General features: G+C 50.6%; 1 protein-coding gene across 9 annotated transcripts in view; it reads right to left on the bottom strand.

The window, feature by feature from the left end:
- TRAK1 (trafficking kinesin protein 1) overlaps window positions 1-26,892 on the bottom strand; it is a 157,902-nt gene that overhangs the window by 64,260 nt on the left and 66,750 nt on the right. For 7 of the 9 annotated variants that reach the window (XM_053930402.2, XM_053930403.2, XM_053930404.2 and 4 more), the window contains exon 2: window positions 9,144-9,338. Coding sequence is in view for 2 of the 9 variants with exons in the window: in XM_053930405.2 (XP_053786380.1) it covers window positions 9,144-9,338 (195 nt within the window). In the remaining 7 variants the exon portion in view is untranslated. Of the gene's footprint in view, window positions 1-9,143; window positions 9,339-9,981; window positions 10,001-22,640; window positions 22,813-26,892 lie in introns of those variants that run through there. The other 2 variants (XM_053930406.2, XM_053930407.2) reach the window with 2 other exon arrangements.

Raw genomic sequence — 26,892 nt, 5'->3', positions numbered from 1 at the left:
AAATTTCTGAGATTCTAATTATTAGTTGTGTGAGCATATGAATTAAATAATCACACACTTATATACAACTTTCACGTATGCTTGTATGCATACATTTAACGATTTTCAACAGATTGCTATTCAGTACAGCTAAAAGGTGAGTAGACACTAACAATTGAGAATCGAAGTTATGAGCTCACCCCGAAGTGTCCCAGACTTGACAGATCTTGCCGCAGGCCACCTTCCGCGGTGCCCCCGGGGATCAGCACAGGCCACGCCGAGGCCCTAGGCCTACCCAGTGAATGAGCAGGTGGTACAAGGCCAACTCCCTCCCGCTGGGAGCAGGACCTCTCTGGGGCCCCAACCTCCTCTGGAGCTCACTCCCAGTCTCCAGCGCTCTCCTCCCTCCAGGAAAGAGTGCTGCGGGTCTTCTATCTGCACCACAGAACAGCCAGTCAGGAGCCAAGAGAGGGGCACAGGCCCCCAAGGGCGCCAACCCTCCGCTCCTGAGGGGCCGGTGGGGCGCTCACGAATCACGGCCTTAGGGCGGGCCCTCCCTGCACTTGCTGCAGAAAAGTAACAGGATGCTTCTGCAGAGTTCTCCTTCTGATTTTTTATTTTTTAAAACAATGCCACTGCCAGTCACTGCGCTCCCGCGGCAGAAGGCAGGCTGCTGCCCAACAGCTTGCTGTCACCTACCCCTCCCGAAGCGTCTCCACCTCCTTTCAGGCACCCGTCCACCTCCAGGGGGAAGGGTGGGGGAGGACAAAGCCTGGCTTTTAGAGAAGACACCCAAAGGCAGGGAGACGGCATTTACCGTGGCACCACACGGCCGAAGAGCGCTCGGCCTGGGCGCACCTGCTAAAATCACCTGTGCACCTGAGAAGGAGGCAGAGAAGGAAAGGTGGGGGAGGTTCGGACGTGCTGCACAGATTCAAGTTCGCTTCCTGCAGCCTGGGAGGGCTGCTTGGGCCTCTCACTCCTAAGGCCCGTGGGCCACCTAGCAGATGTCACAGGCTTCGAAACACAGACTCAAACGGCCCTGTCTGCACACCTGCTGAGACTCTGAACTGTGGTGCCCTGAGCCCGTCACCCAGGAGCAGCAGACAAGGCGCCGGCGGAGCTGTCATGTCAATTCCCACCTGGGTCCGCTCCAGCTTTGTCTCAGACATGTTGGATTAACATGAAAAGGAAACCGGTCAATCTGTACAGGACTGCGTGCCAAGCGTTTCTGTTTTTGAAAGAAAAAGAAAAAAACACTCGACGTTGGAATCGGCTTTGATGAGAAAGAATGAAAGCTGCCAGGTGGCAGGTGGTGAAGAAAGCCCAGGACCATGTGAGTACATCTGCCCACCAGGATGAGTCCCTGCCTGCCCTGCTCACTAGACACTGTGCCCAGGGCTCCTGGCGCTGTCAGGCACGGTGGCATGGGGTTGCTTTCGACCACCTCCCAGAGACAGACACCTTCAATTCCCCCAGCACCTGGGGCCCAGGCCCACCCGGGGTGGAGGCACCGTGACCACGTGTGGCTGACATGCAGGCAGTGACTGTGCAGCTAGGGCTTCTCTGCCCCCGCCTTTCACCCTGCAGACATCTGCGTAGCTGAAAGCAGTAGAAATGGGCTCAAGGCGGAGTCTACTAGAGAGAAGGGAGAACGCAGGATTCTAGGGCTCCCTCGGAAACCAAATGGCCCAGGCCTTGGGAATGGCCAAAAGGACATGACCAATATGTGGGCATTTACACCACAGGAATTGATGGCAAGTGTATACAAATACAGGGGTGGGCAAAAGTAGGCTTACGGCTGTGCACATGGAAAAAGACTTAGAGGTTACGATTACGACAACAGCTTTATTAATGCAAAAGAATGGCACAGGGGCGCGGTACACCTGCTTTTGCCCACGTGTGTATATTCCAATGTACGCACTTTTAGTGTTATTTCTGTTAGCAAATGATAACGACATGCTTTCCCCCGTCATTACATCCCTTTTCCGTCCCGAGCAGCACCTCCACCCAACTCCCATAACTTCTCTTCCCTTCCTTCACTCAACCCCACCCACTCCACACGGTGCCTGGGTGAGAACGGTGTACCACGTGGCGCCCCTCCTTCAAACGCACACACGCACACACGCACACACCCTGTGTTTTCCCCTGTGACACCACCTCTTGACCTCCCCCTTGAGGAGGTCAGCGCTATGTGTTATTTGTCCATTTAATTCGTACAGGCTCCGCACCTTTGCGGGGCCTCTACTTTTGTTTCACGGAGAATTTCAATCAGATGGAGGCAATCTCTAGAGGGTAGCAACAGGACAAATGATCTTCGTATGGGAGTTTTTAGTTTTGTTTTGGTTTTACAAAAAAAAGAGGAAAAAACTTTTTCAATTAAAAAACATGTGTCTTTGCGTTTCCCTATTTAAGAAGCATTTATTAAGCACCTACGTCATGCAAGGCCCTGGAACACCTCCCAAAGGACCTGTCCATGGTGGTTTGTTGGTTTGTTATTGTCATCACAGATTTGCTTATAAGCAGAGAAGGCACCATCAACGTTCCTCTCTATTAATGAAAACCTTTTGGTGTTCACAGCCCATGTTTTCAAACTTTTTGAGGAGCTTGGTGAGGTCTGCAAAAGCTCCTGCTGAACCCTTCACTGTGCATTTTCTTGAGGGTTCTTCTTTTTCTTCTCCTGCAGTTTCCTTTTCTCTTGCCTCTTCTTCAGCTGTGGGTTTCTACTCCAGATCCACCAACTCCTCATTAGTCAATTCCTCAGAACCACCTCTAGGAGCTCCTCAAGGTCATCCCCGCCCACACCCAGATTAAAGTTGTGGACCATCTCTTCCACGGCCCTGCTGATTTTTGCAGCCTCCTCATCCTTGGCAAATCCTGTGAAGTCTCGGACCAACCCCCTGATCTTCTTCTAGATGCCACTCATACCCCCTGGGTTACATCACCACAGGCCCAGGCAAGGTTCTCGATGCAGCCGTGGCTGTTGTAACCCTTCCAGAACTGCATCAGCATCTTCTTCAGTTGCAGCACTAGTCTGGGCAGTGGTCCTCCTCAAGGAGCAGGCCTTAAAAGCTGCTTTGATTCTTTGGTCCCTTGGTTGGATCAAAGAGGCAGTGCTCAGAGGGAGAAACACCTCTTTGATAAGGGGTTGAAAATCACCAACAAAAGGAGGATATCTGGAAGCCTTCTCAACAATGGGCAAAATCTGGGAAGGTCTGATATTCTCCAAACAGTACCCCATCTCACTGGTGTAGCAACTCAGGAGGGCATCTTGGAAGAGGAGCTGGGTCATCCATGAATTTTTATGGCCCCTGTAGCATACTGGCCGTGTGTGCTTACTGACCTGCTTGAAGGTCCTGGGATTCTCGCTGCGCCAGATCACAAAGGATTTTAGTCTGTAACATGCAGCATTGACCCCAGGTAAAACTCTTATCTTGTCCTCAGAAGCCCTGAAACCTGGCTCTGACCTGTCCTCCTTATGGATGAAAGGCCTTTCCAGCAACCATTTCCAGAATAGGGAGGCTTCATCCATATTGAATATTTCTCCGGCGAGTAATTTCCTCCACAATCAGGACCTCTGGAGTTTCCAGAAACTCCTCAGCTGCCTTCACATCAGCACTTGCAGACTCACCCACCACTCAGGTTCACGTGATGTCATGAACAACAGCTCCTGAATCATTTAAACATCCAGAGCTGGCAGTGAGTTCAACCTCACAGGCGGGTCCAGCCGTTCCTTCCAGCATCAGGAACGGACTTTCTGCTGCGGTCGCCACGCTGCTGAGAAGGGCGTCAGGTCTTCAGTCCAGGCTGTCGGGGTTTCTCCAGGCCCTTCTCAGACTTTTGTGAGTCCTGTTGCCCTCAGTGAAGCAGATCCTTTGATAGCGTCCGCCATGTTGTTCTCATTCTTCAAGATCACAGCTGTGCTGCCAATGTGCCCTTCTCAATTCCCTGTGACGGGGATGTCAGGCACAGCATCGGGAATACAGTCAATAATATTGTAGTAACCTGGTATGGTGCCAGGTGGGGACCAGACTAATCAGGGGTGATCACTTCACAGATTATATAAATGTCTAACCACTGTTATTGTACACCTGAAACTAATATAATATCGTGTGGCAACTGTAATTGATGTTCCCTTATGTGTTATCTGAGGAGAAATTAGAAACAGCCCAGATTCCTAATACTAGGCCAAATGGTTAGATATAAATGATGAACTATTAAGCAAAGGTGAAAATTGTGTTTTTTCAAGAATTTAAATGCCATGGGAAAATGGCCAAGTATATCAGTAAGTAAAAAAGCATTATGTTCCCTACTGGGGGTAAGTTCATTAGAGGAAAAAGAACAACTAGGAATATCTCAAAAAAAAAAAAAAAGAGCAGTGGTTGCTAAGTTAGTCATCTTTTTGTCTTTGTTTATACTCCAAATCATCTAAAATTAATGGGCTCTCATGACCAGAAGATAGGTTATTTTTAAACCCTAAGTCCTTTTAAAGACTATTTTTGTTCACTAAAAGGCCAGGCACTGAGAGCTGAGGAATGGGGTGGGCTCTCATTCTGTGAGGTTGTCACAAGTGTCCCTATCTGACGCTGAACATCGGAAACGACCACTATCTCCATGACGGATGGATGGGCAAAGAAGTTGTAGAGAGGGGGGTGGCATGTAAAGGAATATTATTCAGCCATGAAAAAGCAGGCGACCCTACCATTCCCAACAACACAGATGGACCTTGAAGGCATTATGCTACACGAAACAAGTCAGACAAAGAAAGACAAACACGGCTATGATCTCACTTACATTTGGAATCAAAACAAAAAAACAAACTCATGGAAAAAGAAATCAGACCTGTGGTTATCGGAGGCGGAAGGCAGAGAGGGGGCACTGGAGGAAGGTGGTCCAAGGTGCAAACTTCCAGCGAAGGCCTCGAGGCTGTCCTGTGCTGACCCAACCCAGTGCAAAGTCCCCGCTCGGGTCGTAAAAGAAAGTCAATAATCCAGGCGACAGTCTCGCCTCCTTAGCCAGAAAACCTCGGCTGGAACGCAAACAAAACAAGTTCACAGAAGATCACGGGTGCATACCAGGCGCTCAGTAAATACTTGGCTGATGCATTATAGCAAAAGCAAACAATGCAATGATGTCTTGAAACTCTTATTTGCTTTGTAACCTTCTTTTCTCCTTAGGAAAAGGACGTTCAGGCAAACTCAGAGGTGAAGTGGTCAGCAGATTGATTATATGTACTTGAGACATAAAGAAATTTCTTTTTCTGGCCAATGTTCCTCCAACAAAAGTGACAGAGCTTGGCCCCTGGAAAGAGAAACCAGAAGGAGCCGCAGCCACCTACGCACCGACACAGCCAGCTTCACGTGGGCCGTCTGCTGCATGTTATGGGGCTGAAAGGTGTGGAGCACAGAGTCCTGCCCACCTGAGGCCAGGGAAGTGTGACCTACAGCCCACAGGATGGAGGCAAAACTCACAGGGAAGAAGGAAACCTCATCGTGAAATTCAGCTGCCTCAGGCTGAGTGCCACCTGAGACAATGACCTTGAATAAAAAGAATAAAATTTGAATGTTTTGAATTTTAAGAATTAATAAGCTGCTGACATATTCTGAAACTCAGGGGATTTTTTTTGTTTTCATTTTTACCAAATGAGCTTTATTCTTAAACTAGAATTTTTTTCTCGTTTAGTTACTTTGAGAAAGTGTTTTGAACCAGACAACCTAGGTTTGAAACGCAGCACCCCGGCTTGCTATGTGACTTTGGGCAAGCTCCTTCACTTCCCTGGGCCTCAGCGTACCCACGGTTAGAACCGGAGGTCACTGTGACAATTCAAGGAGAGACGTGTGAAGCATTAGAAACAGTGCCTGCCCCAGGCTGGGTGGCTCAGTTGGTTAGAATGTTGTCCCATAAACCAGAAGTCTGCAGGTTCAATTTCTGGTCAGGGCACATGCCTGGATGGCAGGTTCAGTACTCAGCTGATTGGGGGCCTGAGAGAGGCAACCGATCGATTTTTCTCTCCCTCTCCCTCTCCCTCCCTTCCCGTCTCTAATATCAATGAACATGTCCTCGGGGGAGGATAAAAAATAAAAATAAAAAAGCAGTGTCTGGCCCCCAGTAAGCACTAAATGGTGACTATTTTTCCTTCCTGTTAGACCATCCAACCCTTAATGCCCGAAGTTTATGGGCACATTTGCTTTGTGGGTGATTTCCATTGTCTGTGTACCTCTGACTCAGCAGGAGTCAAACAGTCCACCTGACTACGGAAGCGTTGAACATTTTCTAAAAAGGCCATTCCACCGCGTGGTCAAAGTAGGCACCCAACGTTTCTTGCCTCTTTAAACAGGCCAGGGGAGGGCCGGATCGTAAAGGCAAAGCATCGTTTCTCCACTCCGGGGGATGACAGGTAGGAAAGGGGGCTGAGTTTTGTCCTGCTCTGATCTGTGTAGAAACACTGCAGGTGACCGACCCACTCATCCAGTGGCCCGTGCCCACGGAAGCGTGTCATCGCCCCCTGGAGCCCCCCTTCTCCCCTCACTCACACACACAACAGAGAACCACTGCCCTGGCCGATGCAGAACCACCTAAATGAGGGAAGGGTTCACAACTGTCTAACACACCAGTGAGTCACAGTCCTGTGAATCACAGCGTCTCCCGGGTTACACACCCGTAAACAAACAAACCCAAAAAAGCCACCACGTACAGAGCAGGGCCCGACCCCATGACCTCCCCGACCCCTCCACCAGTTCATGGAGGCCCACAGCCCCCGCCCCAGGAGAAAGGTGTGAAGACAAAATGCAAAGTACTACAAAGGAAACCAACTGCATTATCTGGCAGTTACCAAAACTTGAAAAGAGTCTGTGATTTAAGTGCTTCTCTCTCGGTGCATTAAATAACAACATGGAATAATAGTGAATGTAATTTCAAAGCAACGATGAGTAAAGGTGATATTTCAATGTATCAGCTTCTCCTGTAGCATGACATCTGTGATATTTCTATTGGGGACAAGGTCACAAGTCCTGCTAATACCCTTGTACTGTTTTCTACGTTCATAATGAAAGGAAAAGCTGCATTTCAGTCAGAAGCTAACGAAAATAAAGACGTACTATTTTCCTTCACAAGTTCATGGAACCCTCATCTATCACTCCAGACCCTTCGGGGGCCCCAGAACCTCAGCTGGAAAGCCCTCCCCCAGAGGGTGCTACACAGTATTTAAGTTAAGAGTTAACACCTGATCGTGCATGTAATAGATGTTCAGCCAGTGCCTCCTTTGCTCCGAGCATGGGTACCACAGAGGAAAATACGGAATTAAGGAAAGACGTGGATGCAAACATACTCTCAGAACTCTCAGAATCTCTGCTCAGTGTTTATCTGGGTTCTTCCAGTTTTATTTTAATCTATGTTATCCACTGCCAAATCTATCAAGATTTTTTTTTTCGCTTTTAAATATATGTAACCAAAAGCAAAACAAACAAAAAATAGGGCACAATGTCTTCGGGTCTGCTGTTCAAGGATTTTAGAAGCTGTGGATGGGTGCCGCGGAATAAACACCACGAGTCCCCCACGCTTCGACTTCCTCTATGATAAAACCCGCCCTGTCCAAACTGCGGGCATTCTACAGAAGTGACGTGGGGCCATTCATGTGCAAGTTCTCTGGAGGTAGTGAAATAGAGCCCGTGGGTGGTGTTCCACTTACACTGTGAATGAACGCGGCTGATCAGTGTGTGGGAGGAGAGACCCCGGAGCCTCCTGAATTAGAAATGGCCATGAGGGGTCCTACAGAACCTTAAGGTGGGGTATTGTAATGCACAGCAATTTCCAGAAAAATAATTCTGCTGGGAGTCCCACTGGGAGCAGTCTGAAGAACCAGACACGGAGCCTACCAAGCAGGTCACCCCAGACACACACGCCCACACAGTATCCCATGTCCTCGTCAGTACGGATACTGTGAGTAAGCAAGAGTGACTGGCAAAGGGACCGTCCTGTATGCCACAACACACCCCAGAAGACCTGTGGCCTCAACTTGAACATGAGTTCAAGTCTAACACCCTTCACATCTGCCTTGGTGCGGATGACTCTATTTTAATTCCTGCCGAAACTGATTCTCTGCGGAGCTCAGGCAGAGACTGCAGGGTGCGAGTGGGGTATAAAACCACTGGGCAAGTTCAATAAAATGCCTTTCTTATCAGTATCTGATAAAGACAATGTGAAAACAGCCTCAGAGACACCCTCAAGGAGAAACTGGTTGTTCTGACTTGTTTATGATAAACGGTTTTACAAATTCAAGAACATTGCAGATCCACCTATGGAGTAGATTACAGTGAAATTCACAGATGCATTTGAACCAAGCAATCCTCAAGCAGAAGCAGGACCACTGTAGTCCTTTCCAAGGTGACTCAGTGATACACTGATACACAACTGATGGCACGCGGAGAGTGACCTCGCTCATGTAGACCAGTCTCCAGTTACCTTGAATATCCTCCTCCAGAGGCGCCTCTTGAATGAACATCAGACACATCCTTCGTATGAATTTTTTAAGTCATCCCATTCTTTTTTTCAAGTCTGCAACATCAGGTTTCACGCCCTTGGCATCACAGACACGCTGAAAACGACCACCCTGTGCAGTGCCCGCCCCACCAGGAGCCAGCCCGCAGCCCCCCGCCCCACCAGGAGCCAGCCTGCAGCCCCCCGCCCCACCAGGAGCCAGCCCGCAGCCCCCAGCACTTGGTGTGCAGCTGCAGGGCCCTTCTGAGGGGCCTGTGCAACTGGCTCACTGGCCTTTCACTCAGAAACCATCGGCCTTGGTCCGCGTGTCTTGCTATGTCATATAAATACTGAGGGGCCAAGATGCTCCGATGGCTTTGGTCCAAATGCTGACAAACTCCTCCCCAAACTCCTTCCCAGTAAGAGTTTCTAAGGACTCATATGATACTTTGGGTTTGGAGGGGGGGGAAATGGGAGCATTTTCAAATTCCACTACTCTAAAATTTCTGATCGGAATACTTAACACCCAGGCGTTTTGTGTGGCTAAACCCTACCGCCATGGCCATGTTTATTTGCGCCGCTTCCCTGGACGGCAGGCTCGGGCCTGGGTAACCGGTATAAAGTCCCGTCTGAGATGTGGCTAAGCGGTCCGGGTCAGCCCAGTGCCCCCCAAAAGGGGATCTACTTACGGAAGTACTTCAGCGTCTCCTCGATCTGCTCGGTGGTGAGGTCGATGTTGGCATCGGGAGAAATGAGGGGTGTGTGGAGCCAGTCGTCGTGGTCATAACCGTAGATGGTGTCAGCTCTTAGCTTATAATGGGGCAGCTGCTCCTCCAGCAGGCTGATGATCTCAACTTCCGGAAGGTCGGTGCTGTTGCACACGTCTAGAGAGAAGACGGAGAAATGAGGGCCCAGGCCTGGCTGCGCGGGCTCAGAGCCAAGAACGACCTGGAGCGGTCCCTGCTATCTGGCTGCCCACTTCCTACAAAGTAAAGGCAAGGTTCTTGTGCCTTTGGCACCTGGGCCGGGTCTTTCTTTCCAAGCCTTTCTCTGGCCATTCTCTCTCAATCACCCCACACAGAACCCAAACAGTTATAATTTTGCCAATATGCCAAACTTCTTTCTGCCCCTCTTTTACCATTCAAGCTATCCCCTCCATGTAGGATTTTGTTTTTATTTCATTCATTCATTCATTCATTGGTTCATCCACCTCCATTTCCTCCCATGCATCCACCCACATATATCCTCAGTACCGGAGACAAAGGAGACACAATGGTAAACACACAGCCAGGGTCTTGCCCTTGCAAAGCTGTATCTCATGGGCTTCCAACCATTAAAGCACCGGGTGCTACCCCATCAAGGCACAGCTTGAATGCCACCTCTCCCTGGCCATACTGGTGGTGTGAGCACACCAAGCAGAGTTAACCTGTCTTCCCACTTCTAGACAGCTGGCCCCCCATATCCCCAGGTTCTGCATCTGCAGAGTCAGTCGACCACAGTGAGAAATACGGGGGGCAGGGGAGTTACCCTGTTGCTGACGTGTACTCTGCAGTGAGGCCTGCGATGGTTGCATCGGTGCTGAACAGGCACAGACTCTTCCTTGTCATCATTCCCTAAACAGTGGAGCACAGTAACTATCCGCACAACATTCATACTGTATTAGATATTGTAAGTAGTCTAGACATGATTTAAAGTACAAGGGGGCATGGGTGTAGGTGATATGCAAATAAATAAGGGACTTGAGCACCTGTGGATTTTGGTATCTGCGGGGATCCTGGAACCAATCCCCCATGGGTACCAAGGGGCACCATACACACAGCGTTTTGGCAGGACTTCACTTAAAAGTTCCGTCTTTGGGGTGTTGCAGTATCTGACTCATCTCCCTGTGAGATGGCGAACGTCTTCCATTCATCACAACCACACTCAGCCTCTCACACCATCACATTCCACACACAGCTGTCCTCAACCCACCCCCCGTGCCCTTCGCGTTCCTGGCCCAGACTGTGCCAGGGGCTGCTCACGGGGATGCCCAGGAGCGTGACTCAATCCAGACAAAGCACATGGAAGCGGGCCTTTTAATTAAGTTGTGCATTGAAGCAAATGTTCCCAGGACAAGAACCAGTCTTACACAACTTCCCTGCCCCCAGGAAGCATGAATTAAGTAAGTGCTAATGGGGATCTATGAGCTCATTCTGGTGTCAGTCACTGCATCAGCCCACATCACAGAAAGTATTGGGGACCTAGGATGGCAAATGTCCTGTGTGAGTAGCAGAGGTTTGGTCATCCCTGAAGCCAACAGTGCACACAGCTGGACCAGAGAGAAGAGCTCACTGAGCCTTCGATAAGAAAAACGATTTGAGAGGTGAGAATACAATGGGGGTCCAGTCTTAAGACGGTGGTTGCACCATGTTCCTGCTTGGGAGCAGGAAACAAAGATGGCGGATCTGAGTGGAAGACAGTTCAGTCTCCTGTCCCTCTGGAAAGTGTAAGAAGGTAGGGGAGGGGAATCACTCTCAAGATAAATGAAACCCAACGGCAAGGGAAAATAAAGAGAAGATGCAGACAAGAGGTCCAAAGTATGGGGTATTTCCTAAAGAAGGAAGTTGGCACCCAATTGAAGAAGAAAGGCTCAGCCCTAAGCACACAGAGGAAATGACGGCACAAAGCTTGGGTAATCCCAGAGTGCTCCAGGCCGGCGGCGGGTGGGGTGGGGGCAGGAAGGGCCTGGGACACCAAAGCAGGCACAACAGGGAGGACCAGTCCTTTGCTCCTCTCTTGGCTGAGCCCAGACAAAGAAGGCAGCAGGGCTGCTCGCACACAGGTAGACTGTGCAGGCACCTGTGCCCGGAACAGCTACCCAAAGACTTACTAAATCCCTCCCTCGTTCCCGTTCAGTAACACGTCCACAGAGCAGGCCAAAAAATATGTGGAATCACAGGTAAAGGGACCAATTGTCCCCCTTTGGGCAAGAGCCCTCTGGAGTCACCTGGAGGCTCCCCCCACTGACCCCCTACCATCCCACACTACCTTCCCACTCAGTTCAATCAGCAAAGCTTCTTGGTAGAAGGAAGCTTCGATTAAGGAAGTCAGCATGGTCTGCCCAGAGCTGAGGAACAGAGTTTTAAGTAGAAAGTGTAGACATTCAGAGCTTTACTTGGAGCTGTAGAGAAGCTCCTCCCTCCTGGAGGGAAGACAACAGCTGAGATCGCATCCTCTGCCTCACGTGGGGAACGCCGCAGTGCGCACACCTGGCATTTCAGCCAGCTCTGCCCCTCTGCAAAGTTCGGTCCCAAACACAACTACGTCCTCTGCTCGGCCAGAGCCCACAGCCCTACCTCCAGACAGAAGGCGTCTCCCATCCCTTCCCATCTCCCACCAAACACAGACACCATCCAAAAGGTTCAGGATGGACCCATAATTAAGTTGCTTCCTTTCAAGCAAGCAAGTGAAAGTTCCCACGAAGCTCACCTCGGGGAGAGGCCTCGGAGCTAGGAAATGGCTGCCCCTGACTGAAGGGACAGGGGGTCGAGGAAGGCTGAGGCCCAAAGACACACACACACACACACACACACACACACACATGCATCCCTTCTATGGATAACGTGTCACTTGTGAGCACGCTGGCAGCTGCTCACACTCTGAGACTTGACCTGTCCGTCCACGTTTCCAGGGCTGAAGGTTGACCTGTTTACAGCGTGGGTCCTTGTGCCCAAGTGATATCGTTTTCCTTAAAGCATATGATGGCCAGTGAGATAAAGTATCAAAAGGTGAAGCTATGCCAAAACCCTTTAAAAAAAAACAACAAACTCTGTTTATTTGATTTTTTCAATAACATGACCAGCCACATAAATACAAGCCAAGCTTTCAGCTTCCTGAAAGACCCAGAGAATTAGGGCGTAGGAAAGGATCCTAGAGACTGCTCTGGGTCTCTCTGCTTGCCCTTGGCTGCTGGGCCGGAAGTACCGGGGACGCCCTATAAAGGGCGACATCAAAACTGGCTCATGGAGAAGGCACATGAGGTCTGAGGCTGGGTAAACGCAGTATGAAAGCCTTCAAGAATTCCCCAGGAATCTAGTCTTCCCCATACCAAACACCAAGCCGGGTGCCTTCAGAGGTTCGCTGACCCTCCCAGCAGCCTGAGACATAGATATCTGTGCAGTTTTTTTGGTGAGGAAGCAAGATTCACAGGGACTGTGGAATATCTTTTTTTAAATCGATTACAATTACCCTCTAGAGAGAGGGAAGTGGGGAGCAGGGAGAGAGGCAAGAGAGAGAAACATTGATTTGTTGCTCCACGTATCTGTGCAATCATTGGTTGATTCTTGTATGTGCTCTCACCAGGGATTGAACCCACAACCTTGGTGTATTGGGACAATGCGCTCACCAACAGACCTACCAGGCAAGGCTAGGGGATATCTTGCTGGTCGAGGTCACAGAGCTGAATAAGTGATACGCGATCCTGCATGAGAAAGCGCAGCTGCCATCTGCTGCCTGTCTCCTGGGCAGGCACACTAGAAGTGCGGGGGAGTTCCCAGGACATTCTGAGCTGGAAGCTTCTGCCCCAATCAGGTGGATTTCACAAGTACAGCGAGGACATTCACTTACATCCACGGACAATGCAGGGAGGTGCTGGGATGGCTCTTCCTTCCAGAGCACCAGGCGCAGAGCCAAGAACTGAAGCGACCTGTCTGCAGAACCACGAAGGACCAGGGCCTGAGAAGGACAGCCTGCCACTCCCTCTCCTGGAACTTACTCAAGTTCATGGTGTGAAAGGACCCAGCTGGCCCACCCTGGAGGAAAAGACCTCCTGACGGCCATCATTTGCCCACGGCCCCAACTCCCATCATTAACAAGCTATAAAAAGGTGTCCTTGGGCAAATCTTGAATGAAGAGCGCCGGCCTTCTGACTGAACTGGATCCCGACAGGCTCGTGGCTCTGATGGATCTGCAGCAACAGCAGCCTGGAACCCACTGACCCCCCCGCCTGTCCCACCATCGAAAAGGCCAGGCTCACCCAGGCAGTCCGGGTGGGCTTGGCCTCAGCATCTGCCCTCCCCCAAACACTGCAGCCTCCCCGTGGTGCTGGCCCCATCTGTCAAAGGACACCTTTCATTTTTTATTTTTTTAAATTAAATTTATTGGGGGTGACATTGGTTAAAAATTATACAGGTGTACATTTCTACGATATGTGATCTGTATACTGTGTTGCATACAGAGGTATGTACAAAGGTGACCAAAAAGACAGCTTTTAAATCCCAGTATTGCCCTACTTTAGGAATCTCCCTGCTCCCTATAAGGTATTTCATGATTCAGCTCACACCTTCTTCCTAGCAGAGAGGCTACAGGACAGATTTCCCAATATCCAATGTCTGCTTCTCCCTTTTAGTAACGGAACCCCCAAGGTGTGCCTGGGCACATGGCCACCCCAACTAAAAACTACATTTCCCAGCAGTCCTTGCAGCAAGGTATGTCTATATACCTGGTTTATAGGATATAAACAGACCTTCTGAGTCATGCCCTTTCCAATTGTGGGATTATGGAGATGCATTGAGCCTGGAGCCATCTTCGACAGTAAAAGTAAAGGTGACAACCCGGGGATGACCGGAGTGACCCTGGGTGCCTGGGACAACCTGGTGGGGCAGAGCACTCCCAGGATACCTTCCTCTTGGCCTTTTAAGAGAGAAGGAAGCATCTAGCTTATGGAAACCACTATTATTTCAGCATCTGTTAAAGCAGCCAAGGCAATACTCAAACACCCTTTCATGGCCAGCTCAGCCTTCACTATTTTCTCCTATACCTCTTCTCTTAGGCCACACCAGCTTCCCACCGCTCTCCAAACACATTTTTGCAGAAATCTTGGGTTTTATACCAGCTGTGCTAGCTGCCGAGAATGCCCTTCAGTGCTCAGCAACCTCCATCTCAAAATATCACTCAAATGTCAGCCTGTATTTCAAGCTGCCCTCACCCTCTGTCCTCTGGCTACGGATTTAGTACACAGCACATTTCATTACAGCGTTATCAGTGCTTTCCACAGTCTCTTCTCCACTAACGGTGCACCCTGCAGGAGAAGGAGCTCTGAATTACCCACCTGCACTTCCAGCCCAGTGCTGAGCCCTGTGCCAGGCCACCGTGTGCGTGAGTGTTGGGTGAGTAATGGAACAGAGGGAAGGAGAAATCAGCAATGGCTGAGAGGTCTGGTCTGCTGGTCTGCCAACCCCCTGCCCACTCAGGATGGACACACGCCAGCCTTCAGTGGGGGGTGGGGGAGTGAAATTATCTAGTGTCAAGGTCTTTTCAGGCCCCTATCAGAATCACCACAGGTCCTGGCTGGAAGAAAGTCTGGCCAGAAAGTGAAAGTCCCCACAGCCACTCAGCAAAAGGCAGTCCGACCCAAGGCCCGCCATTCTTAAGGCGCCACTTTGGGAGGAACATAATGGGTCTCTTCACCCTCCCCAGGTTTTCTCCAAGACACGAGGATTGGAGTGGGCCCTCCTACCCGAGGACAAGAGCTTCCTCTAGGGCTGCCTGGGAGGCGGGAGAGGGTGCTGCAGCCTGCTCAGTGTTTAGTGGGCCTGAGGACATAGGTGTAGCTGTGTCCACTCTATGCCTGACATGGACTAGACCCTCACCCCCAGAGAGGGGCTAGAGGAAGGCCCCCCATCTCGTGATTTGCACTGATACCTAGGTGACAAGCCAGCTTCATGAAAGTTTCCAGGGGTCCAAGACAAGGCTTACATTTTATAGCAGAAATGACTGCTCTAAATTAGTGTCTGACATTTAAAAATCAGAGACTCAGGTAAAAATACACATCCCTGGCCACAGTGTTGCACGCTCCGAGGGGTGGCCGTCCCCCGCATGGAGTGAGTGTAGCTCCTTGGGGGTTTCTGGGCTTCCGGTCTGCAGGCTGGAGCTGGAGGGCTCAGGGCCCAGAGAGCAGAGGGCTGTGCAGCTGCCAGGGAGCAGGGCAGAAGGGCTGTCTCGGAGGACAGTGTCCTAAATGCCCACCCAGGCCCCAGGAGATTCTGGGAAAAACAGCAGGGGAAAGGGAAGAGTAAAAGAGAAAGAGAGAGAGAGCGTGCACAGTGCTACACAACAAGAAAAAGTTAGTGAGAGAAAGCTCTGGCAAAATCAGGGGAAGACAGCAGACAAGAAGGGCACAGAGGGAAGGAGGAAACAGACCAGTCAGGGAGGAGACAGAACGTGAGGCCAGGCAGCACCATATGGCCACCTGCTGCCACCTGCTGCCAGGTGCGCGGCCCGGGGCCTAGATGCAAGAGCACTGTTCTAAGACTTGGGAGAAGGGGACCCAACTTGGCCCTGTCACCCCAGCAGGTCACATCTTGGCCTGCTTTGGACTCAGTTTCATCTGTAGAACAAAGGGGTCAGGTTGCAGAAAAGTTCTCTTTCTACCCCAAATGTCTCTGAGCGGCTAGACTGAGGGCTATGTCTGGGGCACCCACAGGAAGGCCCATGACTTCCTCCAAGAGGCCAGGAATCAGTATTTTCACATGAGATCCTCTGATTTTTAAATATTGGACACTAATGTAGAATTCTGTACACACCTGAGGGCCAGAGCAAACACACGTGCTTCCAGTTTGCATGCTGGGATTTCCCATCCTGGTGCCTCACTCTGGGCCTCAGCGGAAGGTTCTAGACTCAGCTTAAGGTGACAATCAAAGAACAGCAAAAGGAACCTTAACTCAGCCAAACTAACCATATTCCAAAAGCCCAGGTTTTTCTCTTTTTTTCCTCCCTACCCAATCCCAACTCCATTTGTTTGCCCAGCAAGCTTGTGCTGGGCCCCAAGGGTGAGGAGCCAGACCCAGGCCTGTGCCTGAGGAAGTTCTGGCGGGAGGCAGGAGGCCTCCCTCCTCACCCACTGCACCTGGCAGTGACTGCAAACCCACAGGTTTGAAGGTTTAAAGACGTCACAGGACAGACAAGACCCTTCTCCTACTCAGACGCACACAAACCATTCTGTACAGACTTGGAAGCAATTCCTTTTCTTGAAATTATTAAGAAGAAAGGGCACAGGCTCAAAGACTCACACACAGACCACACTGTTGCTGGAGATACGTGATACTTTGTAACTGGTTTCCGACAGACGTCCTTCTAGAAAATTCTCCCCTAACATCAAGTCACATCCTTTAAGAGCCTTACCTAAGCATCTTCAGGGAACTCAGTGAAAATACTCTATCCCACAAAAACGATTTCACAGACCACAAAGGGACCAGTAGAGCTAAAAATGACTGGCTCAACCACCTCATTTAATGGAAGAGGACTCTGTCCTTGGAGAGGCTGGGGAGGTGGCCAAAGTCACAGGGCTGCCAGCAACAGACCCGAGACTGGTGCACAGCCACTGCTCAGCCCACCACAAGGCCACCCCCCCTCCACACACACACACTCTGATTCCTCCCCCACTGCTTACCAGCACCCCCCGCCTGGTAACCTAAGTGCTCAATAAACATTTGCTGAACAATGCAAAGCACCTGAATGGATTCCTGCATTTTATTACTCTCACCAACCAGCCCAGAGCTGGACAAATAAGGAAGTCAAGGTCCCAGAGATTGGTGAGAAGCCCAGGTCACTCACTCCACCAGCAAGTGGCAGAGCCAGACCCGCACGCCTGCTTCCTCTCCACCCTAATTCACACGCCCCACTCCTACTATGTCTGGCCCCTTGCGAGGACCCTGCAAGGGAAGGAACCTGCAAGAAGGCACTTCCCCTCCCTACACTAAACTGTAGGGATTTCAGCAGAACTGAGGACCCTCCTGAGGACTGGGCACGGGGTGACGGTGACATCGGGAAGGCGCCAGCACACTGCAAACCCTGGCTTCTCTAAGGGGCTCCACCCCAGGCCTCCGGACCCAGGACCCACGTGGGTGGGATCCAGGAGCTGGCTGTTACATTCAGTCCCCTGAGGGTACTTGCACAGTGACATGAGCGGTGATGGTTTGCCCCTTAGATCTTAACTGACTCGATTTGCCTTCTTAATTTAGAAAAACCGGTAGGTAAAGCACGTGGCTCAACACTAAACAGTACAAGAGGGTGAGGGGGTCTCCCCACTGGCGGCCCCACACATCCCCCTCTCCCGACTTCCACCCGAGACTTCTGACTCCCCACAGAGCTGGTGTGAGCTCACAGCCCAGCTGGTCCTCTCCCAGCACCCCTCCCCCGCCCCCTCACTGAAGGGGAAACCACAGCAGCCCTGTGAGGTTCAGGACCTTGGGCGAGGTTTCTCAGCCAAGCATGAGCAGGAACAGATGCTAAGACCTCCGACTCCCTCCTGTCGCATGTCCACCCCTTAGCTCAGTTCCTCAGGTGCCACCTCCCAGCTTATAGTCCAGCCCCAAAAGGAAAGGCACGCTCTTCTTTTCTCTTCCTCCTGTTCTGCACCCTCCTCCCCCACCCCTTGGCCAGGGACCGTTCACTTGTGGTGAGCAGTAAAGGGTGGGGGGAGGAGGTATCTCTGGGAGAGGGAAGGCCAAGCAGAGAAACCTCCTGGAACTGGAGAGAAAAGGCCAACAAAACTACGCGTCACAGACGGAAACCAAAGCCGACACTGGGGAGTTCTCTGGAATGGCCGTGGCCTTGGTTGCCACCAGAGGCGACTCTTTCTAAGAAAAAGGGTCAACAATGCCACTGATCCGATTCCAGGAGACAGGGTGTCAGGTTCGGAGCCACCACGCAACCACACGTGAACAGCAGCTCCCGTGGTACATACCCGGATGGGGGCACGGGAGCCGCTCTGTCGCTCAGCGGTCCCTTTCAGAGCAGGGTCTCCGGTGAGAGGCTAACGGGCACGATTGTGCAACCGAATGTGGCCGAGCACACAGGGACATGCCAGTGTGTTGTGCAACAGAGCCGGCAGGCTGAGGCAGGGCAAAGCAAAGAAGGAAGGACCCTGCTTCGGAGGCGCCCGAAGTGCGAACCCAGGTCACGGTTTTGGTGACTCCCAGGGGCCCGCTGTGGCAATCTACAAAAGTGGGTGATGCTACGCTGCAGATCAGGTGGATTCCAATACTCACGCAGCTAGAACTCTGCAGACGTTTCTCTTATTTTAAAAGGAAAAACTAATGCATACACATCCAGTCCAGAGTTAAAACTCCAGGAAAATGCTCAAAAAATAGGAAGTGTGACTGTTCACTTGAAGTTCTTTTACTAGGAGATAAATTTTTAAAAAGACTTCGGTTTTCCAATTTTCTTGATAATTTCTCTTTCAAGTATCTATGATCTGTCGTAAAATTATGAAATTACCAGGGGAGATTATTCTTACATGAAAATAGCCGGTGTCAGTGTGATTGTAACTGCAGTGCTCACGAAAACTGGTCAGGGCCCTCCAACGGGCAATCTCCCACGTGGGGTTAGATCTGAGGAAGGACTCCAGAAACCCTGAAGGGCTAAACACGTGAGCGCATTGATTATGCATCTGATAAAGTGAAAACATGAGCAATTACCAGGTTCCTCAAAAAGTGAAACAAAGAATTACCTTACGACCCAGCAGTTCCACTTCTGGGTGTATATCCAAAAGAAGTGCAGGACTTGAATAGGTGTTTGTACATCCTTGTTCAGAATAGCATTATTCACCACGGCCAAAGGTAGAAGCGACCCAAGTGTCCGCCAATGGATGCACATATAGCAAAGTGTAGGATATGCATGCAGTGGAATATCATTCAGCCCCAAAGAGGAAGGAAATTTGGACACATACTGCACATGGAGGAACCTTGACGACATTCTGCCAGGTGCAATAAGCCAGGCACAAAAGGACGGACACTGCGTGACTCCACTTATATGAGGTCCCTACAATTGTCAGACTCGCAGACAGAGAGTAGAATGGTGGTTGTCACTAATGAAATAATTCCTCCTGGGAATGCTCCTTTCTCTAAGTTCGCCTCCTGTTTCCAACCTCACTCTCTTGAGCACTTGGCTTGGAGACTTCCGTAAACACAGCACGTGGCTTCACTTTCGGGCCCCTAGGGGACCCCATCTTCACACAGGAACGTAAGGGTCACTGTCAGCTGAGGCTGATCTTACTTCTGCCCCACCTCCTGGTGGCTCCACCTTCCTGGGGTTCCTTGCTTGGCCGCCTTTTATTTTGTAGACTAAGTGCCACCAGATCCCTTTTTCCTAGTGGTCTAGGACAGAGCTTCCTTAGACAGTGCTAGGAATGGAGGGTGGTCTCCAGTTCCGAGTTACCATCATTTAGTCCTCCTGCTATGCAAAAACATCATTTTCTGGAGTGGGACATGATGTGAAAGATGAAGAAACACTGATTTGGAAGCTCTGTGTCAGATCTTTAATTCTGGTCCAGGAGGCATGGCACACACCGCTAGCGTCTTCCCACTATTCATACTCCCCCACTTTCCTTAGCATCAAAGCCCTAAGCCCCACAGGGAGATTACATTTCTGCAGCAAGGTGTGAGCATGGGGCTACCTTCTGGCCAATGAGATAGCAACAGTAGTATATGAAACTTTCCAAAAGGCTGCCTTCCTACAGCCTGGAACTTAAACACAATGGCTGGAGCTTCAGCAGCCTTTTTAGACCATGAAGGGGATCTTAAGGATGAAAATCATAGCTAGTATGATACAACAGAGCTGGGGTCCTGGGGATGGCAGGGCTGCACCAGCATTGCAGGACCTCGCTCCGAACTTTTATATGAGAGAAAAATCAATCCTAAGAAGTGAAGCCACTGTTCTGTGCAGCCAAACCTGATCCTCACTGCTACAGGAAGTAACCTTTATATTATTAGTAGGTTGTAAATCTGTATTTCTCTCATCCATAGCGAAAATAGGAAAACTTATTTGTACCTCGTCTCACCAATGTCCCTCCTATTTCTTGGGTTCTGTTGCTCTAATCTGAAGGTTCGGATCCAGTCTCCTGTTTTCAAATTACTAACTTTTGACATCTACGACTGCTTTCTATTTTCCCAAAACACACTCAATATTTACAGTAGACCCTGGAAGGCCCAAGCAGCTGGCCAGCAGGGTTCAGCACCCGCATCCTTCCATCTGTCCTCTTCTCCCCAAAGTTAGCTCTTACGTGGGGATGGAGATGGCAGTTAGCATCAAGGGGTGAACCCCGAGATAAAAGAGTTAAGTGCCAATCAGGAAAACGTAATTTTATTAATAGAACAAAAAATTTTGTGAAACCATAATACCCACTGTGCCTCCACCACTCAGTGAAGTCAACCATCTTATTGTTCATTGAAGTGATTTCCTGAACAGGAAATTCTGTTTATAAATGAACAATGGTTACTTTTTCAGAACATCAAGTGAGATCATGTGGATATTAAAAGACTTCAAACCCATCCAGAAAAATTACTACAGCCCGATGATAATCAACAGTTAACACAGATGATAGAAAGAAGACCTGAGAAGGAAGTGATTCCGCATCACCTGAACCACGTCTCAGACCCCACAGGCACACGTTCAAAATGTGGAGAGTTACGCAGGGCACCTCCTACAAAGAACACAAATGAAAAAAACATCAAGCTGGCCTGACTCAGTGGATTAAGCATGGGGTGCAAACCAAAGGGTTGCCAGTTCCATTCCCAGTCAGGGCACATGCCCAGGTTGCAGATCAGGTCCCCAGTAGGGGGCGCACAAGAGGCAACCACACATTGATCTTTCTCCTTCTCTTCCCTTCTCCCTAAAAATGAATAAATAGAATCTTAAAAAAAAAAAAAAATCAAGCTGTAATAAAGGGCAAATGTTAAAGTTATCATATCAGGGGACATTATTAAGATATACAGCTGTCAGAGGCAACGCAAGTGTCTATTAGGCACACACTTCAATCGCACGACGGTCACTCGAGAAGATCCCTCAGTGTGTTCTCCAGGGCAAGGGTGAGCCATGAGTCAAGAAGAACAAAGGCAGCCCTGGCGGGTGTGGATCAGAAGGTCGGGTGTCATCCCGCAAAGCAAAAGTTCTCCCCGTCAGGGCACATACACACCTGGGTTACAGGTTCAGCCCCAGTCAGAGCGTGTGCACGAGGCAGCCGATAGATGTTTCTCTCTCTCTCCCTCCCTTCCCCCTCTCTAAAAAAAAAAATAATAAGTAAAATCTTAAAAAAAAATAACAAGGGCAGTAGAAACCAAGAGTTGACTTTTTGAAAGCTTATTAAAAATGCAGCCACATTGAGGGGTGGGTGTGGGAGCAGCCTGGGGGTGACGGCTGAAGAATCTAGAGTTTCTTTTTGGGGTGATAAAAAGTGTTCCCAAATTGACTGTGGTGATGATTGTGCAACCCTAGGAACACACTAAAAACCATTCATGTGGGTGAATTACGTGGTATGTGAATTGTATCTCAGGGAAGCTATCTCTCTCCCTCCCTTCCTCTCTCTCTCTCTCTCTCTCTCTCTCTCTCTCTCTCTCTCTCTCTCTCTCACACTCACACACACACACACACACACACACACACACACACACACACACATAACCACAAGGAATCTAGAAGCAGGGCCACTGGGCATGCTCACTTCGGGCAGTAACATGACCACACCTCTGAGAACAGAAAGGCAGTTCAGGCCTTCCCCATTAACTGTCGGGAAGGCCCCAGGAGCTTGGTTTACCTTTCTCAGACATTTCTACTGAGAAGGCGTTAATAAGCAAAATGAGATCTCATGAATAATAGCTCTGGCTGGGTAGGGAATTCGATGCCTAGAGAACTGTCCACAGCTGAACAATGCAGGGTGGGTGGGGCACTACTGGCCTCACCCACAGACTTGGAATTGTTTTTTTTTTTTTGGCTTCCCAACTGAAAAGGGGTATTTCTCTCTTATTGTGAAGTTGATATCCTGATACAGATCAGGCCTCACCAGAAGGCCGCACCCTGTGGCCGGCAGTGAAGCCCCTGCCTGCTTTGAGAAATGCAATTCTATGGAACACAGTTAGACCAGTTCCTACAGGTATCGTCAGCGGCTGCTTTCAGCTACAACAGCAGAAATGAACAGTTGTGACAGAGTCCATGGGACCCGCAGACCTAAAATAACTACACTCCAGCCCTCTACAGGGAAAGCCTGCCAACCCCCGCTCCAGGCCACAGGATCCCTTGTCCTTCCTTCCCTCCCCATGCCCGCCCTGGCAGGGCTGAGGGAATAAGCAACCAGCGTGGAGGTCGAAGAGGCCACGGGGCTTTCCTGAAGTCCACCTGTGCACCTCTGCCATTCCAGGCCACTCCCTGGTTACCTGAGGATCCTCTAAAATCCAGGCTGTTCGTTCGGTTCACAATTCTTCCTTCACTGCCTGCCCCTGCCATGGTTCACCGTGAGTGAAACTCCATTTAGCAACTCTGACTTTGAGCCAGGCTGCAGAACTCGCTTTGGCCAGTGAACTGTGAGTGGACAGAACTCACTGCGTGTCTACTCAGAGGCCTTCCGTGTGCCTGTGTGGCTGAGTGTGTCCTCTGGAGCCCCGGTCCTCTGCCAGGAGAGGGTGGCCCCAGACAGCTGCTGCCCCTTCAGCCCCAACCCTCCACCGAGAGACACGTGGAGCAGGCTGAAGCGAAGCCCAGGCTGTCCTCAGGTGACCTATGACCACGATCGGGGAATAGATGGTCTGTCACCCAGCATTTCTATAGCAAACCTGACTGATATGCACCCAGTTTAAAATCATGGAAGATACAAGCATGGATAACTGGAAGAATCAAGTTCACCATGTGAACTGACCTGCCACCGCCGTCAGGATGTCCTGAGGAGTCTAAACCAGGAAGACATGGCCGCACTCTGATACCAGCTCGCTTACAAGAACAACTAGAATCAGCTCCAGCCCGGAGCAGATGGGGCAGAATAAAATAAAGGAAGATGAATCGAGGAGGGAGAAGAGATGGGGTTGGGGGGAAGAGGTTTATTTTGTTCTGTCTACACAATGAAAGTTGCCTGCCTTACCTGTCAGGCTGTCTGGACAATCCCTCAGTCCCTTTCTAAAGTGGCAGACCCAGGGAGCTGCAGGTTATCTGGTCTCAAGGTCAAGCAAGGCTGCCGCTCCTGTTGCTAGTGCTTCCCTGGCCCACTAGGTGGTGCTGCACCCGCACCTGGACAGACCCACTCCCTCCCTCCAGGTACAGGCAAAGGAAGGAGAGCAGGCGCCAAAGGGTTTGCAGGCCCCTCCTCAAGCTCAGATCTGCCCCTCCCCATTTCTACTCACCACAAAGCCGCACACAGCTAGGGAGGGACAGAAGTGGAGTCACACTGAGCAAGAGAGCTCAAACCTGCACCTGAATTCTCATTTAACAGAAAGAAACAGTATAATTCTGTTTATCCGAAAACAGGTTGGGTAGGGACCCAGAACGGAATTCCCATCGAGAGAAGAGAAGGAGAGAAGAGAAGGAACGTCATGGTCCCCATGACCATAGGCTGAGCCTTGTATTATCTTTCCAACCATCGAGAAGCAAGCCTTCCTTGTCTCCCACTGAGGGGGCTCAGTTTGGCCCACACACCTGTTCCAGCAAAGAGATCGAACCAGCAAGGGCTGATGACCTTGTGGAACAGGAAGATTCTAGTCCTGGTCTGAGCTGGCTCACCGGGGGCTGCGGTGTCCCCATTCTCTGGCTCCCCTGCTTGTTTTCTTCCACCTGCCTTTAAAAATCCTTGAAGCTCATACTGCCTTGTTTATGTGCACGTGTCCACGTCCCTGTCCCTCTACCTGTGGCATCAGGTTCGCTGTCATCCAGGCTGCCTGGCATCATCACCACCTCTGAGCTAGACACAAGCCAACTCCCCAGCCTCTCAACTCCTGGACCTGGTGGTCCACTTCAGGTGCCCCCTCCCTGACCATGGCCCCCTTCCAAACCAGCTTAAATCCCACAGCCCTTTGCTTTAACTTCCCGCCACGGTACCTTCCCGATGCCCACAGGACACAACCCAGTTCTGGATGAAACCAGCTGTCGCCTCACTGTGCGCTGCAGCTGGGCTCCCAGAGGCCCCCGAGGAACTCATGGAGCACAAGGGGACTGACAGGAGCCCCCTCCTGGGTTCGCCATGCTCAGCACTGGGTCTCCTACATCAACCCGGGTGGGGGCGGGGCGGGAGGGGAAGTGAGACGGCTGGATAAGGTCTGCCAGCAGCGTGATAAATGAGGGAGAACCTGCCTTCCAGGCGCCCAGAAGGTGAGCCCACTGGTTCCTGCGTGTTCTTGCTCCCTCACTCTCTTTCCCTCCCAGTGGTCAGGCTCCCTCCCGGAAACTCCAGAAGTCAGCCATCATATCTCCCATTTGGCTTCCTTCCTGCCCACCGCCCCATGAAACTCCATCTGGAACTCAGAGACCTACTGCATGCTGACCTGACCGCAAAGCTGAATCATTTCCCTCATCCATTCACTCACCTGCAAGCTCGCCCAGGATGTCTGTCTGCTGACACCTTTACTCATCTTGTTACTTCTAGCTAAGGGGTGTAACCCAAATGAGCAGCGTGAAGCCCCTTCCTTCATCATCACTGGGTGCGCATCCGAGAGATAGGAGGGGCCCATCACCCTGACACCACGGAGAGAGGGCCAGCAGACAACAAGCCAAGCCCACACCTGCCGAGTGCTGGAAAGGCTCCAGAGAGCATGCACCCACATGACTGGACGACCTCGTGTCTTCACCTGGAGGTGCTGATTCACTGTGGCAAGGTTCGCAAGGTCTTTGCCAGCCTAGATCCACCTTGGTGGAAACATTTTCTTACAAAGGAAAAGGAAATCGTTTCTCACTGAGGTGGGGAAGGAAAGGAGCAGGAAAAGGAGGAGAAGAAGCAGAAGGAGAGGAGGAGGGGGGAGAAAGCAGAAAGGGGAAATGGGTACCAAGGAGGAGGGAAGAGAAGTGGAAGGAAAAAGAAAGAGGTGAGGGAGGAGGGGGAGCAAGGGGGTAAGAAAGAGAGGAAGAAAAAGAAAAGAAGGAAGGAAAGGAAAACTAAAAATAAAAGTTCCCTGAGCCCTGGCTGGGTGGCTCCGTTGGCTGAAGCGTCATCCCACAAACAACAAAAAGTTGTGGGTTTGACCCCCAGTGGCGGCACATACAGGAGGCAACCAATCGATGTTTCTCTCTCTCTCCCTCTCCCTTCCTCTCTCCCTAAAATCAATAAACATATCCTCGGGTGACAATGTAAAAAGAAAAGTTCTCTGAGATACCCCTCTGGAGACAAAATGCCCGCTGGCCCCTGGTGCTGGGTCAGTTTTCCAATGTGACAGCAGCTCAGAGTCAGACCCTGCAGGCCCCCCGGGCACCCTGCCGACAGACGGCCTATCTGCACAGCTGTGTTCATTCTGTTCTCCAGGACAGAGTCGGGGACCTCAGGAGACAGGTGGGGGTCCCTGCTTAGATAAGGCACAGGACACGCCCAGTGCATAATCCCAAGCGTAGCTCCTCCCACTGGAATTCAAACAAAACCCAAGCTCCCAGGCAGCAATGTGCCAGGCGGGGCCAAAGGTGAGTTCTGTACCAGGAGATTCCACTGTAAACTGGACTGGCTGGGAGCAGCTTGGCAGAAATTGGGAGCTAAGCTGAGCCAACAGTAAGAAGAGCTATGAACGTAATAATTATGGAACTCCTTCCACGCACCACGGTACCAGGCACGTAGTGGGAGTTAGCACACACGGGGCCAACAGCCACCCTGAGGCCTCTGTCATGCCCAGCCTATTTTAGAGACAGGTTCAGAGACCAGAGGACTTGCCCAAGGCCACACAGCTGTGAGTCACACCCAGACCTCTGGCCCCAAACCCTAGGAAGCCACACTGAAGGTCTGTTCAGGCTGAAACGTGGAGGAAGGGCAGACTTCCCCCAGGAGCACGTCCACACGTTCACGTCCCCCTGAGAAAGCACAGTGGGCCGACACTCACTGACTTCCTCCTTAACCCCACATACGTCCAATAAAATTTCAACAGAACCATGAGAATTCACATAAAAGAAGAACTTGAAAGGTTATTAAAGGGAGGGAGGCGGGAGTTGGCAAAGAACAGAGTTTTACCAGAATAGCTACTCAATGAAAATCTAAGGCAATAAGCTTCCTAGAAGCGAAAGCAAAAGGACACACCCACACACCCCAAAACCCTGATTATCTAATAAAAAGTACACGGCAGAGAAAGAGAACGGTTTGAGCAGGAACCTCAACAGGCCAAAACATTTTTGAGACAAACACTCAATAATATAATGGGAAGCATCTTTAAAATCATTTTTACAAATGATGCAGAGATTCCAGTCACTTCTCCGATCAACTGATAATTGTTTGTAAAGCAGAGCTCATACGCTGCAGGTCCATGAAGCCCCGTTAACTGAGAGTATTTTCATCATTGCAGAAGGTTCCACTGGGCTTCCCACAGAGCTTCAGACTTTTCTAAGTATTTTCACAAAAATATGTCACTTGCCCCCCCCACCCCAATAAATCCTTGGTTCCCAAGACAGAACAGAGCACCAAGTTCTGCCTCCCCAGCAACTTCAGAAGCCTGCAAGGCCTGCCCCTCCCTGAGG

Source organism: Desmodus rotundus, chromosome 8, assembly GCF_022682495.2.
Source record: "Desmodus rotundus isolate HL8 chromosome 8, HLdesRot8A.1, whole genome shotgun sequence".
Lineage (NCBI taxonomy): Eukaryota > Metazoa > Chordata > Mammalia > Chiroptera > Phyllostomidae > Desmodus > Desmodus rotundus.
This window is presented reverse-complemented; position numbering and strand designations above follow the sequence as displayed.